At 41.4% G+C, this 23,770-nt stretch overlaps 1 protein-coding gene across 2 annotated transcripts in view; it reads right to left on the bottom strand.

Moving 5' to 3' along the window:
• ptpn18 (protein tyrosine phosphatase non-receptor type 18) overlaps nt 1–23,770 on the bottom strand; it is a 35,414-nt gene that overhangs the window by 9,571 nt on the left and 2,073 nt on the right. Inside the window, exons 2-12 of one of the 2 annotated variants that reach the window (XM_026155332.2) lie at nt 14,499–14,607; nt 13,994–14,070; nt 13,641–13,736; nt 12,247–12,285; nt 11,830–11,898; nt 11,600–11,662; nt 10,760–10,902; nt 10,317–10,383; nt 9,818–9,895; nt 7,841–7,930; nt 4,897–4,934 (exon numbers count right to left, since the gene is read on the bottom strand). In XM_026155332.2, the coding sequence (XP_026011117.2) occupies nt 4,897–4,934; nt 7,841–7,930; nt 9,818–9,895; nt 10,317–10,383; nt 10,760–10,902; nt 11,600–11,662; nt 11,830–11,898; nt 12,247–12,285; nt 13,641–13,736; nt 13,994–14,070; nt 14,499–14,607 (869 nt within the window). The remainder of the gene's footprint in view (nt 1–4,896; nt 4,935–7,840; nt 7,931–9,817; nt 9,896–10,316; nt 10,384–10,759; nt 10,903–11,599; nt 11,663–11,829; nt 11,899–12,246; nt 12,286–13,640; nt 13,737–13,993; nt 14,071–14,498; nt 14,608–23,770) is intronic. The other variant, XM_026155333.2, reaches the window with a different exon arrangement.

The raw sequence follows: 23,770 nt of genomic DNA, 5'->3' as shown, positions 1-23,770 counted from the left end.
CTTTAAATCAAAGATAATTAAACACTTCCTTCTTGGTCGAGCTTTTGGAAAGTGCTGATATCAGAGTTGTCATTTTATGTAACTAGCAGAGCATCTCTTCACCATCTACACTGCAGACTTCTCCCACAATTCCACCCAGTGCTTCCTGCAGAAGTTCTCTGATGACTCTGCAATAGTCGGCCTCATCACTGATGGGGACGACAAGGAGTACAGAGAACTGACCCAAGACTTTGTGGACTGGTGCCAGCTGAACTACCTCCAGATCAACGCCAGTAAAACCAAGGAACTGGTGGTAGACTTCCGCAGGCACAAGCATTCTCCACTGCAACCACTGAACATCCAAGGTATGGACATTGAGGCTGTGGACAGCTACAGGTACCTTGGTGTTCATCTGAACAATAGACTGGACTGGACTCATAACTCAGACGCCCTCTACAGGAAAGGGCAGAGCAGGCTGTACCTGCTGCGGAGACTCAGGTCGTTTGGGGTGGAGGGCCCACTCCTGAAGACCTTCTATGACTCTGTTGTGGCTTCTGCTATCTTTTATGGTGTGGTCTGCTGGGGCGGCAGCATCTCTGCTGGGGACAGGAAGAGACTGAACAGGGTGATCCGAAGGGCCAGCTCTGTTCTAGGATGCCCTCTGGACCCAGTGGAGGTGGTGAGTGACAGGAGAACGGCGGCTAAGCTGTCATCCCTGTTGGACAACATCTCCCACCCCATGCAGCAGACTGTGACAGCACTGAGCAGCTCCTTCAGTGGGAGACTGCGGCACCCACGGTGTGGGACGGAGAGATTTCGCAGGTCTTTCCTCCCCACTGCTGTCAGACTCCATAATAAAGACTTTAACTGATCAAGCACACACATCCATACATATGCAATAACACTAAGTGCAATAATCCTTTCTGTCATCGTTGTATTTTTACTCAGTTGTATATAGTATTTGTATTTGTATTCTATTTTTATCTTATTGTATATTTATTTTATTTTATTCTACTGTATATAGTATTTTATTCTATTCTGTACAGTTGTGTATTGTATTTATTCTTATTGTATTCAAATTTTTGCCTCATAACTTTTGCACTGTCCACTTCCTGCTGTGACAAAACAAATTTCCCACGTGTGGGACTAATAAAGGTTATCTTATCTTATCTTATCTTATCTTATCACACTGGTGATGTCCACAGGTTCTAGACTTCAGCCACTCGCTGAACTTCACACAGTGGACAAAACATGAAGTGAGTTTTTACAGCACAGCACTGTGGAACTATAAAAATGTATCGTTGTAAACTACAAGCCCCATGATGCATTGCAGAACCGAGCGTTCACATTAACACCGTCGATCTGATATCTTTATATTGTGGCTCATGCTGTCACTGTAGCACTGCTGCCGTCGGTTAAAATTTGCATCTCTGCAGGAAATCACAACTCTACTTCCTGCTGCAGCCTCGTGATCACGGTCGTCGTGGTTACAATGATTGCACACACTGTGCACCAACTGTGGTCCCGGAAGGAAGTAAAGACTGTTTAATTGATTGAGCTTTGATCTGAGTTTCATCATTTGCTCCTACTCTAACCTCCTTGCTCAGCTGCTTCCTTACTTCCTCATGTTTCCTCTGCGCTTTCATCATTTTCTCCCTCTCACATTTCCCTTCAGTTCTCCTTTTTTTCCTTCCCCTCTTCTTTTTATGTCATTCCTTCAGCATCCCTGTCCTCCAATTCTCACCTCCTACATCTACTTCCTCACCCCGTTTCCTCCCCTTCTTTACCCGCTCACTCTGTCTCCACGGAAACATGATAGCATATGGGAATGGAGGGTGGGAAGGTGCTAATTTAACACCTCGGGGTGAAGCATGCTGTCTATATCGGTCTCTCTGCCTACACAGATGGGTGTCAAATTAAAGAAAGGGGCTGAACTCTCGACCCCCTAAAACGAGGACATTTTCCTGTGTGGTGAATTTTTATGCACCAATTTACAATCTTGTGCATGAATTTATGGTGAAAATGTCTTTGCAAAAAGAAAACACACAAAAAGACTCTTAGAAAGCCTAATTCTCCTCGACGTTCTCATTTATTATTGCCCCTCACACACATGCAGGCGTGATTTACTCTTCTGGTTTTTTGCCCGTTGTCTCATATGAAGCTGCGTGTGCGTCTTTTGTTTGGGAAAGAAACCTGCTTTAATGCGCGTGTGGCACCTGTCTCCCTCTGTGATATCTTAAATCTGTGTAATTGATTTTTGATCCCTGGATTCTAATAGCTCAGGTAGGTTTTAATTAAAACGTGTTGCACAGTCACAGATCTCTTATCGCTGCGCTTTAGATCGCAGCTTTGTCACCGAAGCTGACTGAAAACAAAGATGACAGGATTATCTAAAGACTTGGTTTAAAGCCTGACTGATATTAGGCCTCCTGATTTTCCTTCTGGCTTCTCCACGTTTGTGATCGCAGCTCTGAATGTGTGCAATGCAGCTGGGATGACCACTTATCACAAACACACTGGGAGTTTCCATGAGACTCAAAAATACCGACTGATACCAGCCGAAAGAACATTGTGAATAATCTTGTAACTATTCTGCCTCCTTAATGCTTTTACTGCAGCAGGATGAATGCATGCATTATAAACGTGTATGCGGGACTAAAATCTTTGCCCCTGAGTGAGGGGATGAGGTGACTCTGCTGCCGCGGGGGTCGTTTTGCTGACATGGTTTGGGTGCTCTTGTCTCCTCAGGGCAAAAGGTCAATACAAATCAATGAAAAGCTGTTTTAGTGAAACATTTCCAATCTGATGGATGTGCCCTTCTCTGCAATGACAACGTCTCCATTCATAGGACATGAGTGCTCACTGAAAACGATGTCAATCTAATGCCATAACTCGATCTCAGACCAATTCTACTCCTCTGGGAAATACAAATCACATGAGGGCCCGTCACGCAGTTTATCGACAAGCTTTAATTTAGTCAATAGCGCACGTGCCATAAATCATTTCCTTGTATTTTGGTGCATATAAAACCCTCAGTTCTGCTTCCAGAACAACTGATTACATTTCTATTCAGCTCATAGAGCTGAATCTGACAGCTGCTGGTTCTATGGAGCACTCGCTAACACCAAATATATCCTGACGCTAAATCAAAATAATGGACCCTTACATTTGTTCTTGCAAATGTGCATGCAAGTGTCTCTCAGCCTGATTCGCAGGCCTGAACATGAAAGCTCCCTGATGGCATAGATCACTTGTAACAAACAGTCCAGCATTATACCATGAAGCTGGCTGCACATAAAACTTAAACCAGCCTTTGGCGCTTCGTCCCTTTGAGATTTGCCTTGAAGTAACATTCTGCTGTAGCTGCATGCCTCTTTTCAGCTCAGTGACTCTCCGGAGCGCCTGTTCTCTCCCTGTGACTCCGTCTCTCTGCTGGTGTGTGGATTCGAAAATCAAAACAAGAACGCAAATTATGCTCTTTGAAGACAAGGCGGCTACACGGGCCTCCGTTTACACCCAGTAAAGTTTTCAGTCTCCCACCTCAGTGAAAACCTTTCAGACCACAGCTATGCTGGTTGGGCCAAAACAAAGAGAGCAGGTCAGCTACTATTCTGCCAAATATCCTTGTTCTAGAAACGAATCCCAAGTTTCTCTCTGATGCCTTCACTGGAGTATTAATGTGTGAATGTTAGAAGCACTTAAGCATAGAAAAAAGTGGTTGTAAGAATAGATGAACGGGGCATGTTGTATAAATAGCTTTGAGTGCTCAGAGTAGAAAAGCGCTATAAGAACCATCCATTCACCTACTTAACCTGACACATGTGCCTAAGATGGTACAGGCCACAGTCTGCTGTTCTGAGACCATCATGGTAAATATAACTGACTCTTTTCTGGTAGCACCTGATGGCTCTACAGCTTCCTCTACAACTTTTCCACACGTTACCTGCAGGGCACGCAACAAAGCAAATGACTCAAATTCAGCATTAAATGGCCTTTAATCTACTGGCTCCCCATTACGATGTGTGTGTGAGTGAAACTGGTGTGTGCCTGCGTTGTGTCTGACAATGAAAGGTTAAAAGAAAGACCTCCGAGTAAACAACTTGCCTGCTCCAACTCCTATAACCAAAAATAAACAGTTGGGTCGAGAGTTAGCTCACCTCACTACAACTTCCAAGCTAGCAAGACGTACTAACAGTGCCTACACACACACGCATCACATATTCACAGCATCTAGTAAAGACAGGTGTAATGACGACAATAACAAACTAAAACACACAATCAGAAACATCAGGGTGGATAAAGATATAATTAGTTTTTGGAAAATAAATGACACCGACCTCTCCCACAGGGGAATTGTAGCAAAGGGGAGAGGCCAAAGGGATACCCCAAACCTATAGGGCTGCACCAAAGAAGAAGAAAAGGATGAGGAGGGGCTCTAGCTTAATAGTCTGGAGCATTCACAGCTAGTGAGTGTTTGTCACGCTCACTGGCTCCATGTTCTATCCGAGCAGCACCCTCACTAAACCCAACGGAGCATTTCCTAAACATTGTAGAGACCAAAGAGGTCCACGTGAGGAGGTCGGAGGGTTGGCAGGGGCACGTGCAGGAAACCTTTTGTGTTTTGGGACTTTTCCAATTACACTTTACTTTCAGCTTTACTCACTGGAAAGGTTTTGACACCATGAACTACGTGGTTAAAGTGCTTTGGGTTCACATTACTGACAGACACCTCTCACCAATGACAGCATTAGGCACGGATACCGAAAGACACATTTTGTAGAAATCAAACACACCAGCAGCTTTGGCAAAACCGCATTACCAAAATTGGCGGGAATGAGACAGATTCATGTGTAAAAGCAGATTGTGTGTTTTTTTTAATATATGTATGGTGCCTCTCTGTAGATAACATGCACGCACCTGTTGCTGGAAGATGCAGCTGTTGTGGTTTTCTTTGTCTGAAAATAGAAAAGAACAGTTCAGTTCATCTTGAAGAAGAAATGAAGGATTTCTGTACAGCAGATGGAAAAGGGCTTCTGGGCAGAGTGAGACAAAGATGACTGAGTAAACGTATGTAGCACACAGGCCTCCAACTGTGGAGCCAATCATCACTTTCATATTTATGTGGTGTGTCCCAACGTTACCCCTCACAGAGTAAATGCAGCAGCAGAAATTCAATTCAGTTTTTTCAGATCACCCGTGTTGACAATATGCACATCGATACGTCTCATTTCTGAACTTAAGCGCTTTCCTTTTATTTATTTCGGACCTAAATCCACAGAAATGAGGTCACGGGAGATGAAGATCACCTCCGAGTCTGACTTGAAAACGTGTCGGCTTCGCAGGCTGGGATTTGCATGTTGCAGCTTTAGCAGAGACTGCTGCAAGTGAGAGAAGATGCTCGTCAGCTTTGTTTGCGTCGAGCACTGTAAGTGGTTCATGTGTAGATCAGAATAATTCAAACCACAACACTGGAGAGGCTGCTTTTAAAACTCTGATGTCTGTTGTGTGTGTTTAGATCTAGAATAGCCATTGTGTGTCTGCAGACAGCAGCTCAAACTGGGGAAGGAACACTGATTTAAGAGGTTGTTTATGGGCTTTTTTGTGCGTTTTTCCCCCCCATTTGCCGTCTTTGTAAGGAAACAGGACGTGCCGCTTCATGTGCTTTGATGCAATGGTTAAAAGGTGCATGAAGTTGTCATTTATCTGATGATCATGATGTTATGTTGTCCAGTATAATTCAGCAAGTCCTTCATCAGATCCTTAATCCAGTCACAGGTACAACATAATAAGGACGGCCCAACAAACCTCTGACTGTGTTTATCGTGCTGTTCGGCTATTTTAATACACGGATCACAAACCTGCAGCTTCCCCCGTCTCAAGAGGTTTGATAAAACATAAATAGAAATAACACAACATGACTGAGCTATATTACTAAAGCTAACAACACGTTAGCCTTCAATCAGTTGGACTTGGAGGGTAACTACACACCTAAACAGCACACTGCAGAGCACTCGTATGTGATAAAATAGGATTTATTTGCATCTAATAGTGATGTTGAGAAGCTAATTTATATGTAACAGTCTAAAATATGTTTTGTTACTCTATTCGTGTGGTTTTAAATTTAAAACTCAATATAGGTTTTTCGATTGTAAACGTCCACAAACCCACTGATGGGCGAAGCTTCTTTGTCCTGAAAAAGACCCGATTGTTTAGAAGTCGATGGGAAACAGCCCGGCGTGGCTCTGTGACCTGTGTGACCTGTTTGTGCTGTTGCAACAGTGAAAACACAACCTTCACAACTGAGTGCTCTAACCCCTGCATCTGTCCATCATTTATCTACAGTCTTTGCGCAGAAATAAAAAAATATTTTAACCTAAAATTCAGAAAATGGTTCAGAAACGCTCATTCTGGTCTGTTTAAAAACTTACTGCTGTATTCAAAAATTTACATCAGAGTTTTTAAGAGGTTATATAAAATGAACTAAAAACAACAAACGTGTTAGTCATTTAAATACACTACATAAACTCTTAAATTTATTTACTTACACTAACACAATACACAGTTTTAATGTGGCAAATTTTCTGTAAGAAAAAGTAAAATGAGGCAAAAGCTGGTTGTACGTTTGGTTTGCATACGTTACAAGTTAGAACTGCACTGAATTTCTTTACACGCTCACGCAGCACTAATACTGGGTCCTGTCCCCGGACAGGCTTCCAGAAAGCGAGCTTTTGGAAGAGAAGCCAGTTAAATTTCTTTAATGCAAATACTGTGTACATATATTACTTTACTTATCACAGTAAAGACACAGATAAGTGTACAGCTGTCATTTTTCCTCGGGGTCCTGTGTCCTTAAAGTGAACTCTCACAGTATTTATGAGAGCTGCTGTTCGTGTCGGCGCTCTGGATCGAAGGTTAATGAATCTGTAACGTCACAAAACGGCGCACATTTGTAGCTGAAGGTGGTGAAATAAAAGGATAAAGATCATGAATGCTATTTTGTGGCAATGTCGACAAAAGTTTGATGCCCAGAAGAGCTTCGAGAATGAAGCTGTAGTACCAGGTAAAGAAAAATATTTACTTTAATAATGCCAATATGATCCACTGGAAATCACCCCATCAGCCTTAAACGTAGAAATAAATAAATAAATAAATAAATAAATAAATAAATAAAGGCATTTGAGAAAATTTGGAACTACATTTACATTTAATAAAATTAAATGTCAATTATTAATAATTGTATTTATGCTACTATAAACAGAACCATCTGTGTGCTACTTCCTATCAGAGTTTCTCTCTATTGTGTGACCCACTGCTGGATTTTTGTTCCATTTGTACTCATTTTTATTATGTCAGCTTAAACACAAATACATTAAAAACCATTCTTGCACAAATAAAGTACAATTCTAACTTAAAAGGCGGCTCTCAGTTTAAATTCAAGTCCAAGATAAAAATAAAAGAAGGAACGTGCCAGTGTTTCTAAATATCACCAATTCCCTTTTTTGTTCAGCAATAGAAAAGCGAGCCATGGCTCTCAGCTCGCGAGGTGAAAGCAGAGATACCACTGAAGCAGTGACATAAACAACAAGGTTAAACTCAGATCACCTCAGAAAACTCTACAAAACTGATGTAGCACAGAAGAAAAGCACAACAAAAATAAGCCATGTTTGTTGGAGTGGACCTACCTTCCGCCTCTGTGCTCCGAGCACTCTGCTGTCAAACTGCGTGCAGCAGAGGATTTGCAAAGAGGAACTCGGAGTTAAAGAACATTTCCTCTTTCTGCAGCTGCTCTCAGTCTACTTCCTCTGACTCCAGCATACTCATTTTGTTGTTACTGTAACACAAATAGATATTCGTGTTTTACCTGTAGGGTGCTGTAGACCTGCTCCTTAGATGTCTGCAGGAATTGTTCAAACATAGAGATGGCAGCTGTGTAGATGAACTGGAACTGATCCTGCGAAGAACAAAGGAAGAAAAGTTTCCTCTCAGCGTGGAAGACTGATGGAAGCTGACCGCGCTGGGGTCGGAAAACAAGACGAGTCATAAATGCAGAAATAAAGCCACTAACAAAAAAAAAAGAAAAAGAAAGAAAGAAAGCCACTGTTATTCTGACGCTGTGCAACACAATACATTTTAATCTAAAAGTCACAAAGTAGGGAATGAAATGTTTCCAATACAGAAATCTAAAGTACGAGGAAAAGAGACAAACTTTCTCCATAAATATACACCAACCAGACGTAACATTCTGACCACTGACAGGTGAAGGGAATAACACTGATTATCTCTTCATCATGGCACCTGTTACTGGGCGGACTCAACCTAACATTTTATCCTCAAAGTTGACATGTTAGGAGGAGGAAAGATGGGCCAGTGTAAGACGGTGTGATGGTTAGACGACTGGGTCAGAACATCTCCAAAAATGCAGCTCTCGTGGGGTGTTCCCGGGCTGCAGTGGTCAATCCAAAGTGGTCCAAGGAAGGAACAGTGTTGAACCGGTGACAGGGTCGTGGACGGCCAAGGCTCACTGATGCATATGGGTAACGAAGGCTGGCCCGTGTGGTTTGATCTGACAGATGAGCTACTGTAGCTCAGACTGCTAAAGAAGCTAATGCTGGTTCTGTATAGCAAGAGACCCGTCAGGGTGCCCGCGCTGACCCGTGTTCAAGAATGGGAACATGAACATCAGAAGTAGACCATGGAGCAATGGAAGAAGGCGGCCCGGTCTTATGAACATGCTTTCACATCCTGGTGGATGGCTGGCTGCCTACATCGCTTATCTGGGAGGCAGCCAGCTGGTGGAAGCAGTGTGTTGGTTTGGACGGTGTTCTGCTGGGAAACCTTGGGTCCTGCCATCCACGTGGATGTTACTTTGACATGTACCAACTACCCAAGCATTGTTGCAGAAACCGTGCTCGCTGATGGCTGTGGCCTCTTTCAGCAGGACAGTGTGCCCTGTCGCAGTGCTGCCCCTCAGCCTGTCAGCAGATACAATTATGGTATCAATTTCAAAAACCATTGCTTTGTTTTCAAGTTGTTGCATTCACGAGGTTTTCAGAGAACCTGAAGCCGACCTTGAGGTTCACAAACTAAGATGACCATGCTGCATGCCGCTGACAATACCCCATCAGCCTTTTACGGGTGAAGGGTAAAAATGGTTGAGGAATGGTTTGAGGAGCACAGCTACAAGATTGTGATGGTGACTTGTCTCCAAATTCCACAGACCAAATCCAATCAAGCATCTGTATGATGTGCTGGACAAAGATCCACATCCCAGCGTACAGGACTTAAAGGCTGTGTTGCTAACATTTTTGTGTGGACACCACAGCAAACCTTCAGGAGTCTATGCTTCAGGGGGGCATTATGGCATGATGCTATGCCTGATCAATGTACATCCATCCATGCATTCCTATCCCAGCTACCATTGGGCGGAAGGCGAGGTAAAGCCTGGACAGGTCGCCACACAGGGCTAACACAAGGACACCAGAAACATTCACACCTATCCACAATTTAGAATCCCCAATTAACCCAACCCCACTAAGCACCTGTCTTTGGACTGTGGGGGGAAGCTGGAGCACCCGGAGAGAACGAATTCATGAACTGAAAAAGAATAAAAATTTTAAACTTTAACTTTTTAAGCTAAAGAGTTACAAAGAGAAAGATGTTGTGTGTCATGGCTGCTGTTGCGTTATGAGATAAAGTGATTTCACAACATTTTAACCGAATACCATTATAATGTGAAATTGACTCCCTTGCTGTTAAAAAGCAGCTGATGTTCTTTAAGTGCTGTTCCTGGGGATTAAATAACTCCTAAACTCTCACACTTGCTCGATGAAGCACTTACTTTAGTTTGCACTGTTGAGGGTCTCTGCCTCCTGAGCTCCAGGACGATGTTCAGGATGCTGAACTCTGGTGTGATCTTCTGCAGAGCGAGCAAACAAACACTGAAGAGCCGCCCCAAAACACAGAGAGGCTGCAACATTCACACGTTACATCTGACATGCCTGATCTCCTGGAAGACAGACTACGTGCTTTTATCCGGCCTCATCTTCTGGTTTCATTAAAAGGTTTACTCGTCACATTAGGAAGCTTTTAAACACACTGATATTAGCTCAACTCAGGCTTCTCAATCTGAGACGTTTGTATCTTCTGATCAAACTCCATTTATTACTCTTAGGTCACTAAAAGAAAACCATTTAAAATCTTTAAAAAGGGTGAAATGTGTATTTAAAAAAGTGAAAACATGAAAAGAGAACAAAGATTCAGGACACGTCAGATTCAGACATTCAGCAGCCACACGGCGGACCAGCACTGAGGCCATGTGATGTGTTATCATGTGTTACCTTGGTAACCAGCAGGTCATGGATGTAGTCTAGTGTACAGATGACTCCTGTCCTCCCACAGCCTGCGCTGTAACACACACACACACACACAAACATACACACACACACACACACACACACACACACACTCAGCAACAGATGCAGCATGCATGTTAACTGTGCCATCGTTAGCAGGTGTTACCTGCTGCATATTCACAGCCTCCTGCTTTCGATGTGTGGGCATGTGTTTGCATGTGTGTGTGAGTGCGTGTCTGTTTGTGCACGTGTGTGTGTGTGAGATAAGCTGCCATATGTGTGATCTATCCTGCTGAATGTTAATGACCATCTGACCTGCGATCTGCACCAATTTCACAAACAAGCTGCAGTAATGATGAGGCATTACCAGCCGTGTGTGTGTGTGCGTGCGTGCGTGCGTGCGTGCGTGCGTGTGCGTGTGTGTGTACCTGCAATGTATCAGCAGAGGTGAGACGTTGGCTCCACGGCTGCTCCTGGCTCTCTCCAGCATGTCCAGGACTCCAGCAGTCTCATAGGGAACGTCATGATCCGGCCATGAAAGGAACTGATACTGAATCACTGACCGGCTGGCCTGGAGGAGGAGGAGAAAACAAATTATTTTAAAACTGAAAAGGTCAAGTCATTAATATTAGCATTCATAATGATGCTTTAAGTTATTCAAAAGGTCCGTTTCCAAAGAAACTTCGGAATTAAAAACAAAATGCAACGAAAATGAAATCATTCTCCGTTTAACTGAAAATGGTACAAACTGAAAAAAAAAAACTGAAATTGAGATCATTGTTGGATGTGATGCCAGCAGTTCTTTCAAAAAAAGGTTTTGATGGCCCAGAAAATCCTGTAAAATGTTTGTAAAACTAAAAGGAGAAGAAAGTTTTGAGTGCATTAACCCATAAACTCGAAACACTGCTGCCTCCTAATTAAGACTAAAGCAGAAACATCTCGTCAAAAGGAAAACGTCTCCTAGAAATCGCTGCCACTGTGTCCTCTGGAGGCTGTGCGTCTAAACTGGTTTATTCCAACAGGATGGCTCTGTATTGAAAAATTTGGGAGCTTAAGTGGCCTTTCCAGATATCCCGCCCATTGAAAGCACAGATTATGAAACAGAAAGGAGAAGTTTGGATTTTAAAGAACAGTTTCCAAACACACAAAAGAAGGCGTGATGAAAAACGTTGTCTTTGAACTACAGCCAATGAAAGCATTCTGCTTTGTAAGGTCCAAACTTCTTGTTAAGCTTTTTGAAACCACTCACTCATGTGAAAACTTCCTACCTGCTGGAATGTGACGGTCAGATTTCTCACCACTATATCTTCATTGGGATGTGTCTCCTCCTGCTGGAGACACACAGGAACAACACGTCAGAATCACTCCAGATTATTCTGGATTTGTATTAAATAAAAGGACTCAATACAGTCTGAACAGTTAACATCGTTAATGAGGAGGTGAACTGTGCTGTATGTTCTGTGTTAATCAGATTTATTAGCAGCCTGTTTGTTCTTACGTTGCTGACAGTAAACGGTCCAAATGAAGCCGACTGCTGAGCTGCAGCCCAGTAACACTCACACTTTCTCTGCAAAGGAAAATACAGACTTGTTAGTTAAGAACACGAACCTTTAATTCTGTTTTTATTATTTCTGGTTGCACGCAGCTGTTCCACATGTACAATCAGTGATGAAATACATGCATATGAAGTGTGAGATTCCCTTTCATTATTCAGGTAAGACTATGCCATACTTCACTCACTAATGCAATGATATTTTGGTAGTTATAGATTTGCATATTTGCTCTATTTGAGTAAACTTGAAAAAGCTTTGAGGTTCGAGAGGTTAAAGAAAATAAAGTAAAAGAGAAGAGTTTTTAAAATCTGAAGTCAAAGGTCTGAGCCAAGAAAGAGATCAAAGGGCAAAAAGGAGTTTACCTTTCCCATCTCTATCTCTCTGCAGGCCATGACTATCACCTGAAACACAGAGTCAGATGTTAGTCAGAGCCTCCTGAGGAGAAGCTGCTGATCTGATGAAGAAAACGTCCCTGTGCCTCAGCGATCACCGACTTCAGCTTAACAGTGCGTCTGACATGAACAACCTCAGAAGCTGAAAAGAGCACAGCTGTGTGTGCGTGTGTGTGTGTGTGTGTGTGTGTGTGTGTGTGTGTGTGTGTGTGTGTGTGTGTGTGTGTGTACGCTTTGTTCCCCTGCTACACATTTTGGGACACATTTCTAAAATCTGGCTTTTATTCAGCGCCTGTGAAAAACAGGGAAGACTGTAATCGTGGGCTGAGTTCAGGTGGCAAATTTCAGGACACTGCAAATCTCAAGTTCTCCAGATTTCAGCAAATATGATGAACAGGACAACAAAGAAAAAGAAATGCAGCTACAATAATTATTTACTTAGAAATGTAGAGGCATGCAAACAAAAAGGTGTAAATTTATGCTTTGTGTGCTAAACCTGGAAATCCAGGCTACCTTCAGGGTATGAACAACAAAGACAGCTTCTGATTTCCCATTTTCAAGTCTAGACTTCTACACACAGCTCACATGGTCCAGACAATCCTTAGTTTAAACTAGCAGACCCTACTTTCAGTCACTGTATTTGTTATCATCAGAAATACATTTCTTTGGGCCTTTCTGGATCCATATTTTGGATGCTTGCAGTCACATATTCAGCCACCATCAGCCACCATCAGAAGAACATTAAATAAGACGGAGAGAATTTAACTGGTTACTAGTCGTCCATTCGTGTGTAGGCAGCATTTTATTGCACCGTCTGGTTGGATTAGAAGCAGCCAATCACATCGCGACACATTTGGGATGCTGGATCTGAAAGAACTGGCAGACTGTTACAGCGCTGCTTACTAATGTGAAGTTTAGCGTGAGCCAAAACATCATGCTTCATCTGTTTGGAATCCAAAAATCTGAGCACAGAAAACACTTAAAAATTTTCCCTTTAAATGCAACAGAGTGGAAGCCCTAAAAAAATAAGATAAAATAAAAATCTAGTGTTTCTGCCAGAGTGGCTTTGGTTGATTTACATTTCAGTACAAGCCTTGTTTGTCTCATCATGCATCTTGGAGCAGCTTCCTTTTAAGCCAGCTTTTGCTCTGATTGGCTGCCCCCCGTAAGCAGCAGGGCTGAACAGTATAAGACCTGCTCTTTGTGACGTCATACCAAAACCTGAAGCCTAAGTTTCAGGAAGAATAACAAGAAAAAGAAGAGTCCGCTTTAATGATTAAACTAAAGTTTATAAACACCATTTGTAGCTCAGACTAATTCGTGGATATTAACTGAATGCTAATGGTTTGCGTTGTGCGTTTGACCTTGACGTTGTACTGCCAGATCATCCTCCAGAAATCAGTCACAGTGGAGCTGAGGGGCCCCTGACAGCCAATGTATTTGCAGTCTCCTGTCGCCCCCTGCAGGACAGACGGCAGCATTACAACCCCATCAGAAACAGCCAAGCACGAATCGTTAAACACAGCAAACTGAACGCAGTGTGACATAAATCTGATTGTTTGACAGGTGTGGAGTTAAAATGATCTAAAGAGCATGCCTAATAGAATACAGAAACATGTAAGGGGCCTCAAACCGTGCTGCACGTGTGAACCAGGTGATGTTTTCACATTTAGAGGAACAGCTTTGAATGATTTGTGTGAAGGCAGACAGCGTTTACCTTGATGAAGCTGGCGTTGATGTAATCAGAGTTGGAGTCTGTGGTCGGCAGAGAGAGCTCCACCCGAGACTGGTCATCTACAGACAGACAGACAGACAGACAGACACACACACACACACACACACACTTAAAGGACACGTATTTGAGACCATTAAAGCAGGTTTCACTATAACTGTTCTTCATAAATATTCGATCAGTCTCTGCTGAGCCCAAACTGATTTCGTAAAGCACTTTGTTAGGATCCGTGTTCACTACAAGCAGTCGAGCTACAGAACAGCCACAGGGACCCACAACAACCAGAAAAAAATGCACGGCAATTGAAAGATTTCATGAAAGTTTCCAGAGATGCAAAACAAAGCTTTGTGTCTCTTGATAAAATGTTTTCCTCCTTCGCTGTTCAGCTTGTTTGCAACTTGAAAATAAGCTAATCCTTACAGGAGAGGGAAACAAAGGAAAGAGGATGGAGGTATGAATGAGAGAAAGGCTGAGAAGGGTGAGGACATACATGGCAGGATGTCTTTATATCTGTTCTTCTTGATGTTTTCCTTCAGAGCTCCAGCCTCAGAGGTCAAGCCCAGCTCTTTCTTATACCCCAAAGACCGTGAACGCACCATCTGTCACAAGACACAACAACAACAACACACAGGTTAGTGTGTGTGCAGGTCTAATGCACACCAAGTCCAAGTCACAAAGAAATGAACTTTTTCAATTCATTCATGTTTATTTCAGGGACAAAGTTGATCCTTTTTGCTCCAGAGTATGTAGTTAGAGGTCTATTCGCACGTGCATGTTGTAATTGTGTAAATGTGATGTGAGAATTTACTCCTTATGTATGAATGCAGTGCAGCACATTCATGTATAAGAGACAGGTGTCAGCAGTGAGTCAGGACTGTGTTCACATCATGAACTGAACATTTTGTAAACTTATTACACGGTGCTGTTAAAAAAATAACATAAAATAAATTATGTGCGCGCGCGCGCGCACGCACGCGCACACACGCACGCACACACACACACACACACACACACACACACACACATTATAGCATTTGAAAAAAAATGTTGAAAACTATTCTCAGTGTTTGAAATGGTTACAAAAAAGGTTTGTAAATTGAGTCCAGTCTAATAGTCCACAAAGTTCCCTCCTCTTATTCCCATAATTTTTCTTTGACCTGGAAAATATCACGAGGTGAACGAAAGGAGTGAAGCAGACTTAAAGTGTTAAATTGCTCAGTATCAGTTTTCTGTTGCATGTTTGATGAGACCAAAGACTCATACATCAGGGTACTTTTTTGTTGATTACAGCTCCGCCTTCAGTACCGTCATCCCACACAAGCTGGCAACACTCGGCCTGCACCCCCATCCTCTGTGACTGCAGGACTTTTTGACTGGCAGGCCTCAGTCCGTCAGGATCAGCAACAGGACCTCAGCCAGCATTATCACTAACACTGGCGTTCCACAGGGTTGCGTCCTCAGTCCCATCTACACCCTGTACACCCACGACTGTGTCGCCTCCAACAGTGATAACAGCATACTGAAGTTCGCGGACGAAGGTTCAGGAGTGTGAAACCCAGAACATCTTGACTCAACAACTCCTTCTTCCCCACTGCTATCAGACGCTTGAACAGCTGACCTATTTTAACAGTAATAATAATTTTTGCACATCAGGTAATCTCACATATCAAACCAGCATATTAAGCTCATTGATCTTTTGCACATAAATCTATTTAATACTTCAATTTTTTTGTCTCCATTTATTTATTCATGCTATTTGTATTGTATTTTTTATTGTACATATTAACTGGCATCTGTGTGTGGACAGCAGAGAAAGAATTTCATTATACAGAGAAATACTTTTTCTTTGCACACATGACAATAAACACTTTGAATCTTAAATGTTTGGAAAAGCAGCCTCAGATTGAATCATTGGAATTTTATTTACCATTTAAATAAAGTCCTTCTTGGGGATACATGTCAGTTTCACAGTCAAACTAAATTGTAAACATGTTTTAATTAGTTTCATTAGTATAACCTACACCGGTGGGACAAACAAGCATTCATTTAAATCCATTTAAATTCTGAAGCAGACATGGACCAATCTGACTGCAGGCGTTTTACCTCAAGTGACCACATCTTTAACTGTCCTGTGAGAAATCAAGCCTCACTGCCTCAATGGAAAATAAGAGGCTCAGTAGCAGCAAGGTTCAGCATGTCAGCACCTCTGCAAAAGCAGACGCTTTGGCAGTTTGCTGGTCCGGAGCGTTCAGCTGTGTTAATGACACGATGACGCTAATCAGAAAAAGACTGAACAAAGGAGGGTTGCTAGCACAATGCCTCTTATCTCTAAAAAGAACATGGCAGTAAAGTTTAAGCTTGATTTAGACTTCTGCAGGAAATCTAGTTCCAAACTTACAGTTCACCTAGAAACCTCTCAACCCTAGACCGCAACTTTCCCCTCTGTCTTTGCGGGCTGCGTCCACCTGACGCACAATGACATCAGATTATGTGAAAGGTTGTGGCGTAAGATGAAAAAGGGGTTTCTGATTATGTTGTAAGTTACTCATTTGCTACAGAAATCTACGTGATGGATTAGGTTTGCAAAGTAACATCTCAACAAACCACAAGTCTTCTGGTAGAATGTCCTGTGGACAGACGAGACCAAAGTGGAGTTTTCTGGCTGTCATGCAAAATGCCACAAGTGGAGAAAACCAAACACAGCGTATCGGCACAAACACCTCGGACCAGCTGTTAACCACAGCAGTAGATGGGTGATTTGGTTTAGTTTGGCAGCCACAGGATTCTCGGCACCCTGCAGTCATCGACCTTGAACTCTGTTTCGGATAATTTCATTGATAAAAGTGAGGACGTTTGTCTAATTGCTAAAACTTTGGGTTACTTAGCTGTGCTCGGACAATGATCCTGAGGTCAGCTGCAAATCTCTACGTCCAGACCCCGACATGAGTGAAAGGCTGTGGTGGAACCTTCAGACACCTGTGAATAAACAGGTCTCAGGTTCCCCACAGCGATATGAAAGACTAATGATAACTTATGTATTGTGAAAATTATTTTTCACATGTCATTTTGCACAGTTTATATAATGTATTGCTTTATTGTAGGTGTTTCTGCATGTTTATCGTTTATGGCTTCCTATCTTTAAATAATAAGGACATCAAACAGTGATGTCACAGTTGCTTCAGCCTTTTATATACAGGTCACGGACCCGGTGTCTGTGAGCAGTGTGGATTATTATTATTATTATTATTATTAGTAGTAGTAGTAACTGTCCCTGAGACAGTTAAAATAAAGTTGTTTATTTCATGTTGCTGTAATAGATTCATGCTTAATTTAGTTCATTTATTTATAAGATACGATGATAAAAGTGTAACACTGATTAAAAAACATGTCTAAAATATGTGATTACAAAATATGGGTTTGTTAAATATGTAAAGTGCTGTAATGTTTGTAATGGTCACATGACCAGGTTTGGTTGAGAGCACAACCATGGCACGGTGAAGCTAGCATGGATACATGGCTACAGATGCATCTACAGCCTCAACGTTAATGTCATTCTGCATGTGGTCCAAGAGGCGCACACGGTATGCTTTCATGTATATTGTTTGCATAATGTTGCATACGTGTTCTACACTGGTAATAAGAGGACATTTATGTTGTAAACATAAATGTAAACTTTGTGTTTCTTCAGTTTTCACGGTGTCTGAAGACAAGAGTGAGAGAGAGAAAAATAAATTTGATGCGTGGCCATTGTTTGTTGGACCCCTGTAGTTACATTATTATTATTATTATTTTTGTGATGTGTGCGTGTCTTCTGCACGATGCTGTCATGTCTGTGTTGCACTTATTGTATGTATGCATGTATGCATGCATGCAGGGGCGGAGCGTGGGGGTGGCTTACTGGGCTTAAGCCCGGGTTGTTTTGTCAGAAGCCCGGGGTCTTTTGGAGTGTAATTTTTTCATAGTTAGATGTCTGGCTGACAACAAAAGTACACACAATATTCGAAGCACATAGTGCACACTGTGGGAATTTACGACTGTGCGTGAATCCCCCCTGATATTGGTATGATCCGAGCTCAGGCACTGAGGACTGAGCAGAGGGCGGGGCAGCTGTTACCTGTGAGTGCGCTGTTGGAGAGACGGAGCCAGCCATACTAAGGAGAGCTTAAGTTCGACCAGGTACCAAAGCAAACCATTCGTACCGTACAAATAATGTAAATATGACGGTGAATCACGAAAGATTGATATCAAACTGATCGCTTGACCCATATTACGTTACTTGCTCTTCAAGTGAATCAACAAATGGCGAAATGAAAAGCCGAACAACAACAATGCTGTTTTTTTAGAGTCTTAGCTTACATGTGTTTATTTCATATTTTCAGTTGTTTCCCTCCATGGCTAAATAAATCGGTTTCAGTTATGTACTGATATACAAGAATGGACATAAGGGGCTTCTTTCAAAGAAAAAACTCTGGTAGTATTTGATATATTATGCTTTGTATATATTTTGTATATATATATTTCTATGCAAAACAAGAGGAACTTCAATACACAGCAGGATATTCACAGTTGAAACCAGATATTTACACTTTATGGAAAACACAAGAACATTTTTTTACTGTACAACATCAATTTAGAGTAAACTTGTTTGTTTTGGTTAAATAAATATTGAAATATATTTTGAATTAGTTAAATGTCAGAATAAAGAGAGACAGCTGTCTATTTTTTTATCACTTTCATCAAATTTAGGAGCACATATACACTAAGTTTATTGTTAATTAATAAGAAACTCCAGACGATTCCATTCTGAGCTGAAGAAGCTTCTGATAGGTTAGTAGAGTCCATGTGAGTAAACTGGTGGCACAGCTGTGGATGCATATAAGGCAAAACACAGAGCCTGTTTCTGTGACATGGGAACATCAAGAGATGTCAACCAAAACACCAGGAACAGAACTGTGGAGCTCCATAAGTGTGGCTCAGTTTTGAATACAATTTGGTGCCATTTACAATTAAGAAATACAGATAGTTTCTCTCTTTACTCTTAAAGTTAACAAATATGTTATTGATAAATAATATATTTATCAATCTAAAAAACAACAACATTTAGTCTGATTTGATGTTACAATTAAAAAAGTGTTTTGATCTGAAGAGTTTGTAAATATCTGTATATTTGATGATTGTCAGCACAAAGAGGGAGAGAGAGGGAGATGGAGAATGAGGACAGAACAGAGATGAACAAGAGCAGGTGAGACACACATGTTAGTCAAATGGTTGTTTACCAAAAGTATCATAGGTCCTCATGTATCTCGTACCTAGTGTTTCTTTTTAGGTTTGTTATTTTTCAAATTCTACATTTATTAAGTTATGCAGCTTGTTTGCACAACAAGGATAAATAATTATATAAACTTTTCTCAATCTAAATAGTGGACTTTGGTAGAATTAAAAAATAAGTGTAGTGCAGGTCTATGATGATTTTTAGTGCTGCTATCATCTAGTTCTGATTCTGGTTCTGTCTTTGTTAAGTCCTCAGTAGTCCTGATTTTGAACTCTTGTAGTCCTGTTTTAATTCCGGATCAGTTCTGGGTCTGGTTGAATTGGGGTTTAGTCCTCGTGTCTTGATACAGCCCCGACTTTGCATATGTGATATATATTTTTCCCTAAATGAAGTCATTCTTTTTTGAACAAAACTCAAAACAGAGCCAATTAATCTTTCAGTCATTTCAGCCGTACCAAGGTCGAGGCTGGTTCATAGAGGCGATCGAGCATTTGCAGTCGTAGCGCCTAAGCTGTGGAATAATTTGCCCCTATATGTCAGACAGGCTCCTACTGTCGGTCTCTTCAAATCTTATCTTAAAACATTTTTATTTACTGGCTTTTAATACAGAGTTATTTGTTATTTTATTAGGTATGTTGTATTCTTGTACAGCACTTTGGTCAACGCTCCTGTTGTAATTAAATGTGCTATATAAATAATTAAACCATAATAATCATGTAGTTATGTTGAACTGCAGTGAAACAGAAGTGCAAAGGCACCACAAACAGGTCCCTGTTCCCCTCGTTCCAAATCTCACTTGTTGCCTTATTAAACCTTGCATTGACATGTCCTGCACCAGTAAGCAAACACCACACACTTACTGCAATCTAAAGCTGAGACCAGTGTGAGGAACAGTGGTGTGTCCCTCAGCACTTTCACTGGATGAGTCATTTCAGGAACAACAACAAGGAAGCTGCTGTGGTGGGTTAATCATAAACCAACCTGAGGGACAGAATGAGGAAGCAGGATTATTGACTAACCAACTTCTGCTGCCACACAGGAACAAAAAACCAACCTAGCAGCTCACCTTAAAACAGACAGCCAGAAAAAAGCTCAAGAAATGCAAAGCAGCCTCTGTGTGCACGGCTAAAACAAGGGTGTGTCTCTGTCGAATTGGAAAGTCCCTCAGGGTTTCATATGCTCCGACAGGTTTTTAGAGCAGGAAATTAAAATCTTGTAATGCGTGAAAAATAGTAGGCTACTCAGCATTTCAAATGAGCTCGAGGCTTTTTGTCACGTGAAGGTGGTTTTATTTTAGAAGCAGGTTGTTTTCAGTTAGATGCTGAAACCAAAAAAGGCTGCTGCCATAGCCAAACTGAAACTCAGGACATTTCCTCTCCGTTTCGATCTCATTAGCTCCCTTCAAATAAACAACAAGTTCTCTCCTTTTTCCAGAGAAATCTTGGCGATGTTTTCAATCATAGTGTTTGGGAGTCGCTCCAAATCACAGGAAGTTTGGGAAAACCAGGTCTTATTAATGTGATGTTTCCTGAACAGCTCAAGGAGACATAATAATAAAAAGATATTGAAGTGATGATGTTTTAAAGCCACATGGTTATGCACATAGACTGTATATAAAAGATGGACAGTGTCACCATGGCAACCACGATGAGACTGTACCTTTCTTAGTGTTTTGAAACCAGATGTCACAAGTCTGGAAACATGTCTCAAATGAGCAGTTTGAACTCCTGTGAGTCAGCCTTCTTCTGGTTGGTTGCCCCTCTCAACAGAAGTTGTGAACTACAGGTGGGTGGAGCTTCTGTGTCTGAAGTGGAATTTATAGGCCAGCATATATCCATCTGCATACATGTTTCGGTTCCGAGAGGGGGTTTCACACACCAGAGTTGCACTCCTGTGCAGTCCTTCAAGATCTTGACTGCGTGTTGCTAGAAACAGATGATGTATGCGTCTGCCGAATGCTGATTGGTTAACACGTAGTCCAGAATAGGGCGTAGAGCAACAGAAGTTCACCGAGAACGTGCAAAAAGCACAGACAGTAGCTTCAGTGGACACTTTTCATTGTTTTTAAAACACCAGTTTTCACTTCAGCTTCATTGTTTGCAGCACAAGCAAGAGTGAGCGGTTGTACAGACTTTGTACAGCGCCTCCATCTGGCAGCGGAGCCTTCTGCAGACAGACAGGCCTGATCCCAGACTGGAGTAGACGTGTTGATGATGATGTTTGCACTGCTCTGTTCTGATTAAAGAACCAACACATTTGTCTAGTTGAATGTGTCGTCATGCTCGCTGGAGCACTCGGTGCATCCCACTTCCTTCTCTTTGGGGTAAAGATTATTTCTGGTGTTCTGTGGGTGAGTATTACACACTGTTCTATGAAAAGTTTTTTTTTTTTTTAGGTGAAAGAAAAATCAGAAGAAATGAATCAACATTTCTTAGAATCAAAATAGTTTTTCCAACATGTTAAGATTATAACGAGGCACGGAGGATGCTGCTTTGGAGACTCAGCTGCGGTACTGCTCTTATATTCACCCTTTGAGCCTTGCTCACATACTTGGAAAATGGCTTTGTAAGAATCACTCAGCCTTGATCATTTAACGTGTCACTCAAACACAGCAGTCTTGGTTACTAGAGGGAAGCAGATTTAATCTTAAATGATTTTAATTGTCATTGAGAGCATGCTCACCTCATTTAATGCTATATTACATGAAGAACACTTTTTTTTTCATAAAAAGATTGTAGTCTGTATAGACGTGTGTAAATTGTAGCTTCATGTTTTCTGCTGCTGTCATTTAATTACACGAAAGACAAAAATAGCATCATTAAATGTCATTATCCAAAATAAAACCACACAAATTTGAGACAAATAACAGCTTTACCTACAAAAGCTACAAAAACAGAAACCTAGGCCTGTGGGTTAAGCTAAATTTATGTCACAAAGTAAGTCTCAGCTCATGTTGGATATTTTAAGAATATTGACCTAAAATGAAACCAAGTTCTAAAATAGAAGGAAGACAAAATAAATTTGAACCAGTGTTTAGATTTAATTACTGGCACTTCATCGCTAATATAGAGCTACAAAGGCAGAAACAACAGAAAACGCCTAAACTTAATTTAAGTTTTCATTTTCACATGTTTGGTTTGAATAAAATGTGATTGATTTTTATTGTAGTCCATGAGTACATGAGTTAGCGTCATGGCCCCTGAAGAAAAAACAGCAGCTTGCATGCGTATGTTTTGTGGTGAATGGTTTCAGTGTAATGTTGACACTAAACTCTGCTTTTAGTAACTCCGCAGGTTGTTTCTGCTCATTTCTAACCTCACCGTGAGTTTAAATTCATCTTCTCTCAGAAATATGTGAGCAGAGCAGCAGCGGCAAAGTGACAGGCCTGAACACAAATACGTTTTGTGCCCCAAAATAATTAATTTAGCAGCGCCATGCGAGTTCACATCACTATTCACTCGATCCAATTACATAGGATGTAATGCCCGATCAGGCCATGTGACTCAGCCACACACCGATTAAAAAGTAGCAGAAAAAAGGCCCTAAAAGGTGTGAACTGTACTCTGATATAAAGAGACAGGAAAACAATAGCAGGGTGACCATTTTAAATATTGGATTATGAAATATGCCGCACACAGATTAACCTAACATCAATAAAATTAAAGAAAATTTGCAGAAAGCTGCAGTTTCCTTGCAGCTCAGCAGCAACAGCTGCACAATGTCATCATGCTTCATCGTTTCGACTAAGAGTTGTAATGTGTACTTAAATGTATGAAGATAAATAACACATTTAGAGGACAACACCGTCCTGAAAGGATTGTTTGGATGTTTCTCTGACCAGTGAGCCTGAGAGCAGAGGACAGCATCAGTTTGATGTCAGGAACATTTCATCTTAATTAGCGAGTACCGCGCTGCACTGCAGACAAAGCAAAGGTGGAAATCTCTCAGCATTGATATTTCAGACACTCGTCTGCTGTTCCTCCACAGAGGGACGTTGGGTTTGACATGTTAAATAATGGAAAACAGTTTGAGCAGTTTAAGGTCAGCGCTCACGCGACATACATGACTTTCAGACTGACCACAGCATTAAAGCATTTATAGTCTGAGTTATTGTACGTCCTGCTGCTGTAAAATAAATTAGCCAGTCCTCTCAAATAAAATGTATTTCCTTCTTGTTTTATGTTATAAAATAAGGATGTAATTTTAGTTTCACAGAGAAATAAGATGATAGTTGGACAATGTCAACAGTTTGTTTTAGCAAAAACAGGCTTCCTTGTTTGATTCAACAGTAAAATGGAAAATTAGTTACCTGATATTTAAATTTATAATTACACTGGATTTGTTTCTGGACATAAATTGTATGTGACTTTGAAGCTTCATTACACAACGTTTTTAAAGAGTCTCTTATCCAAGCAGCCATTTTGGAAAGACAACAGGATAAAGGACACTGTGCAGTGGGGTCGGGTTCATTCATGAACAGAGCACAAAGT

This window comes from Astatotilapia calliptera, chromosome 20 (genome assembly GCF_964374335.1).
Source record: "Astatotilapia calliptera chromosome 20, fAstCal68.1, whole genome shotgun sequence".
NCBI classification, from domain to species: domain Eukaryota; kingdom Metazoa; phylum Chordata; class Actinopteri; order Cichliformes; family Cichlidae; genus Astatotilapia; species Astatotilapia calliptera.
The sequence above is the reverse complement of the archived record's forward strand: the minus strand, read 5'-3'. Positions and strand labels throughout refer to the sequence as shown.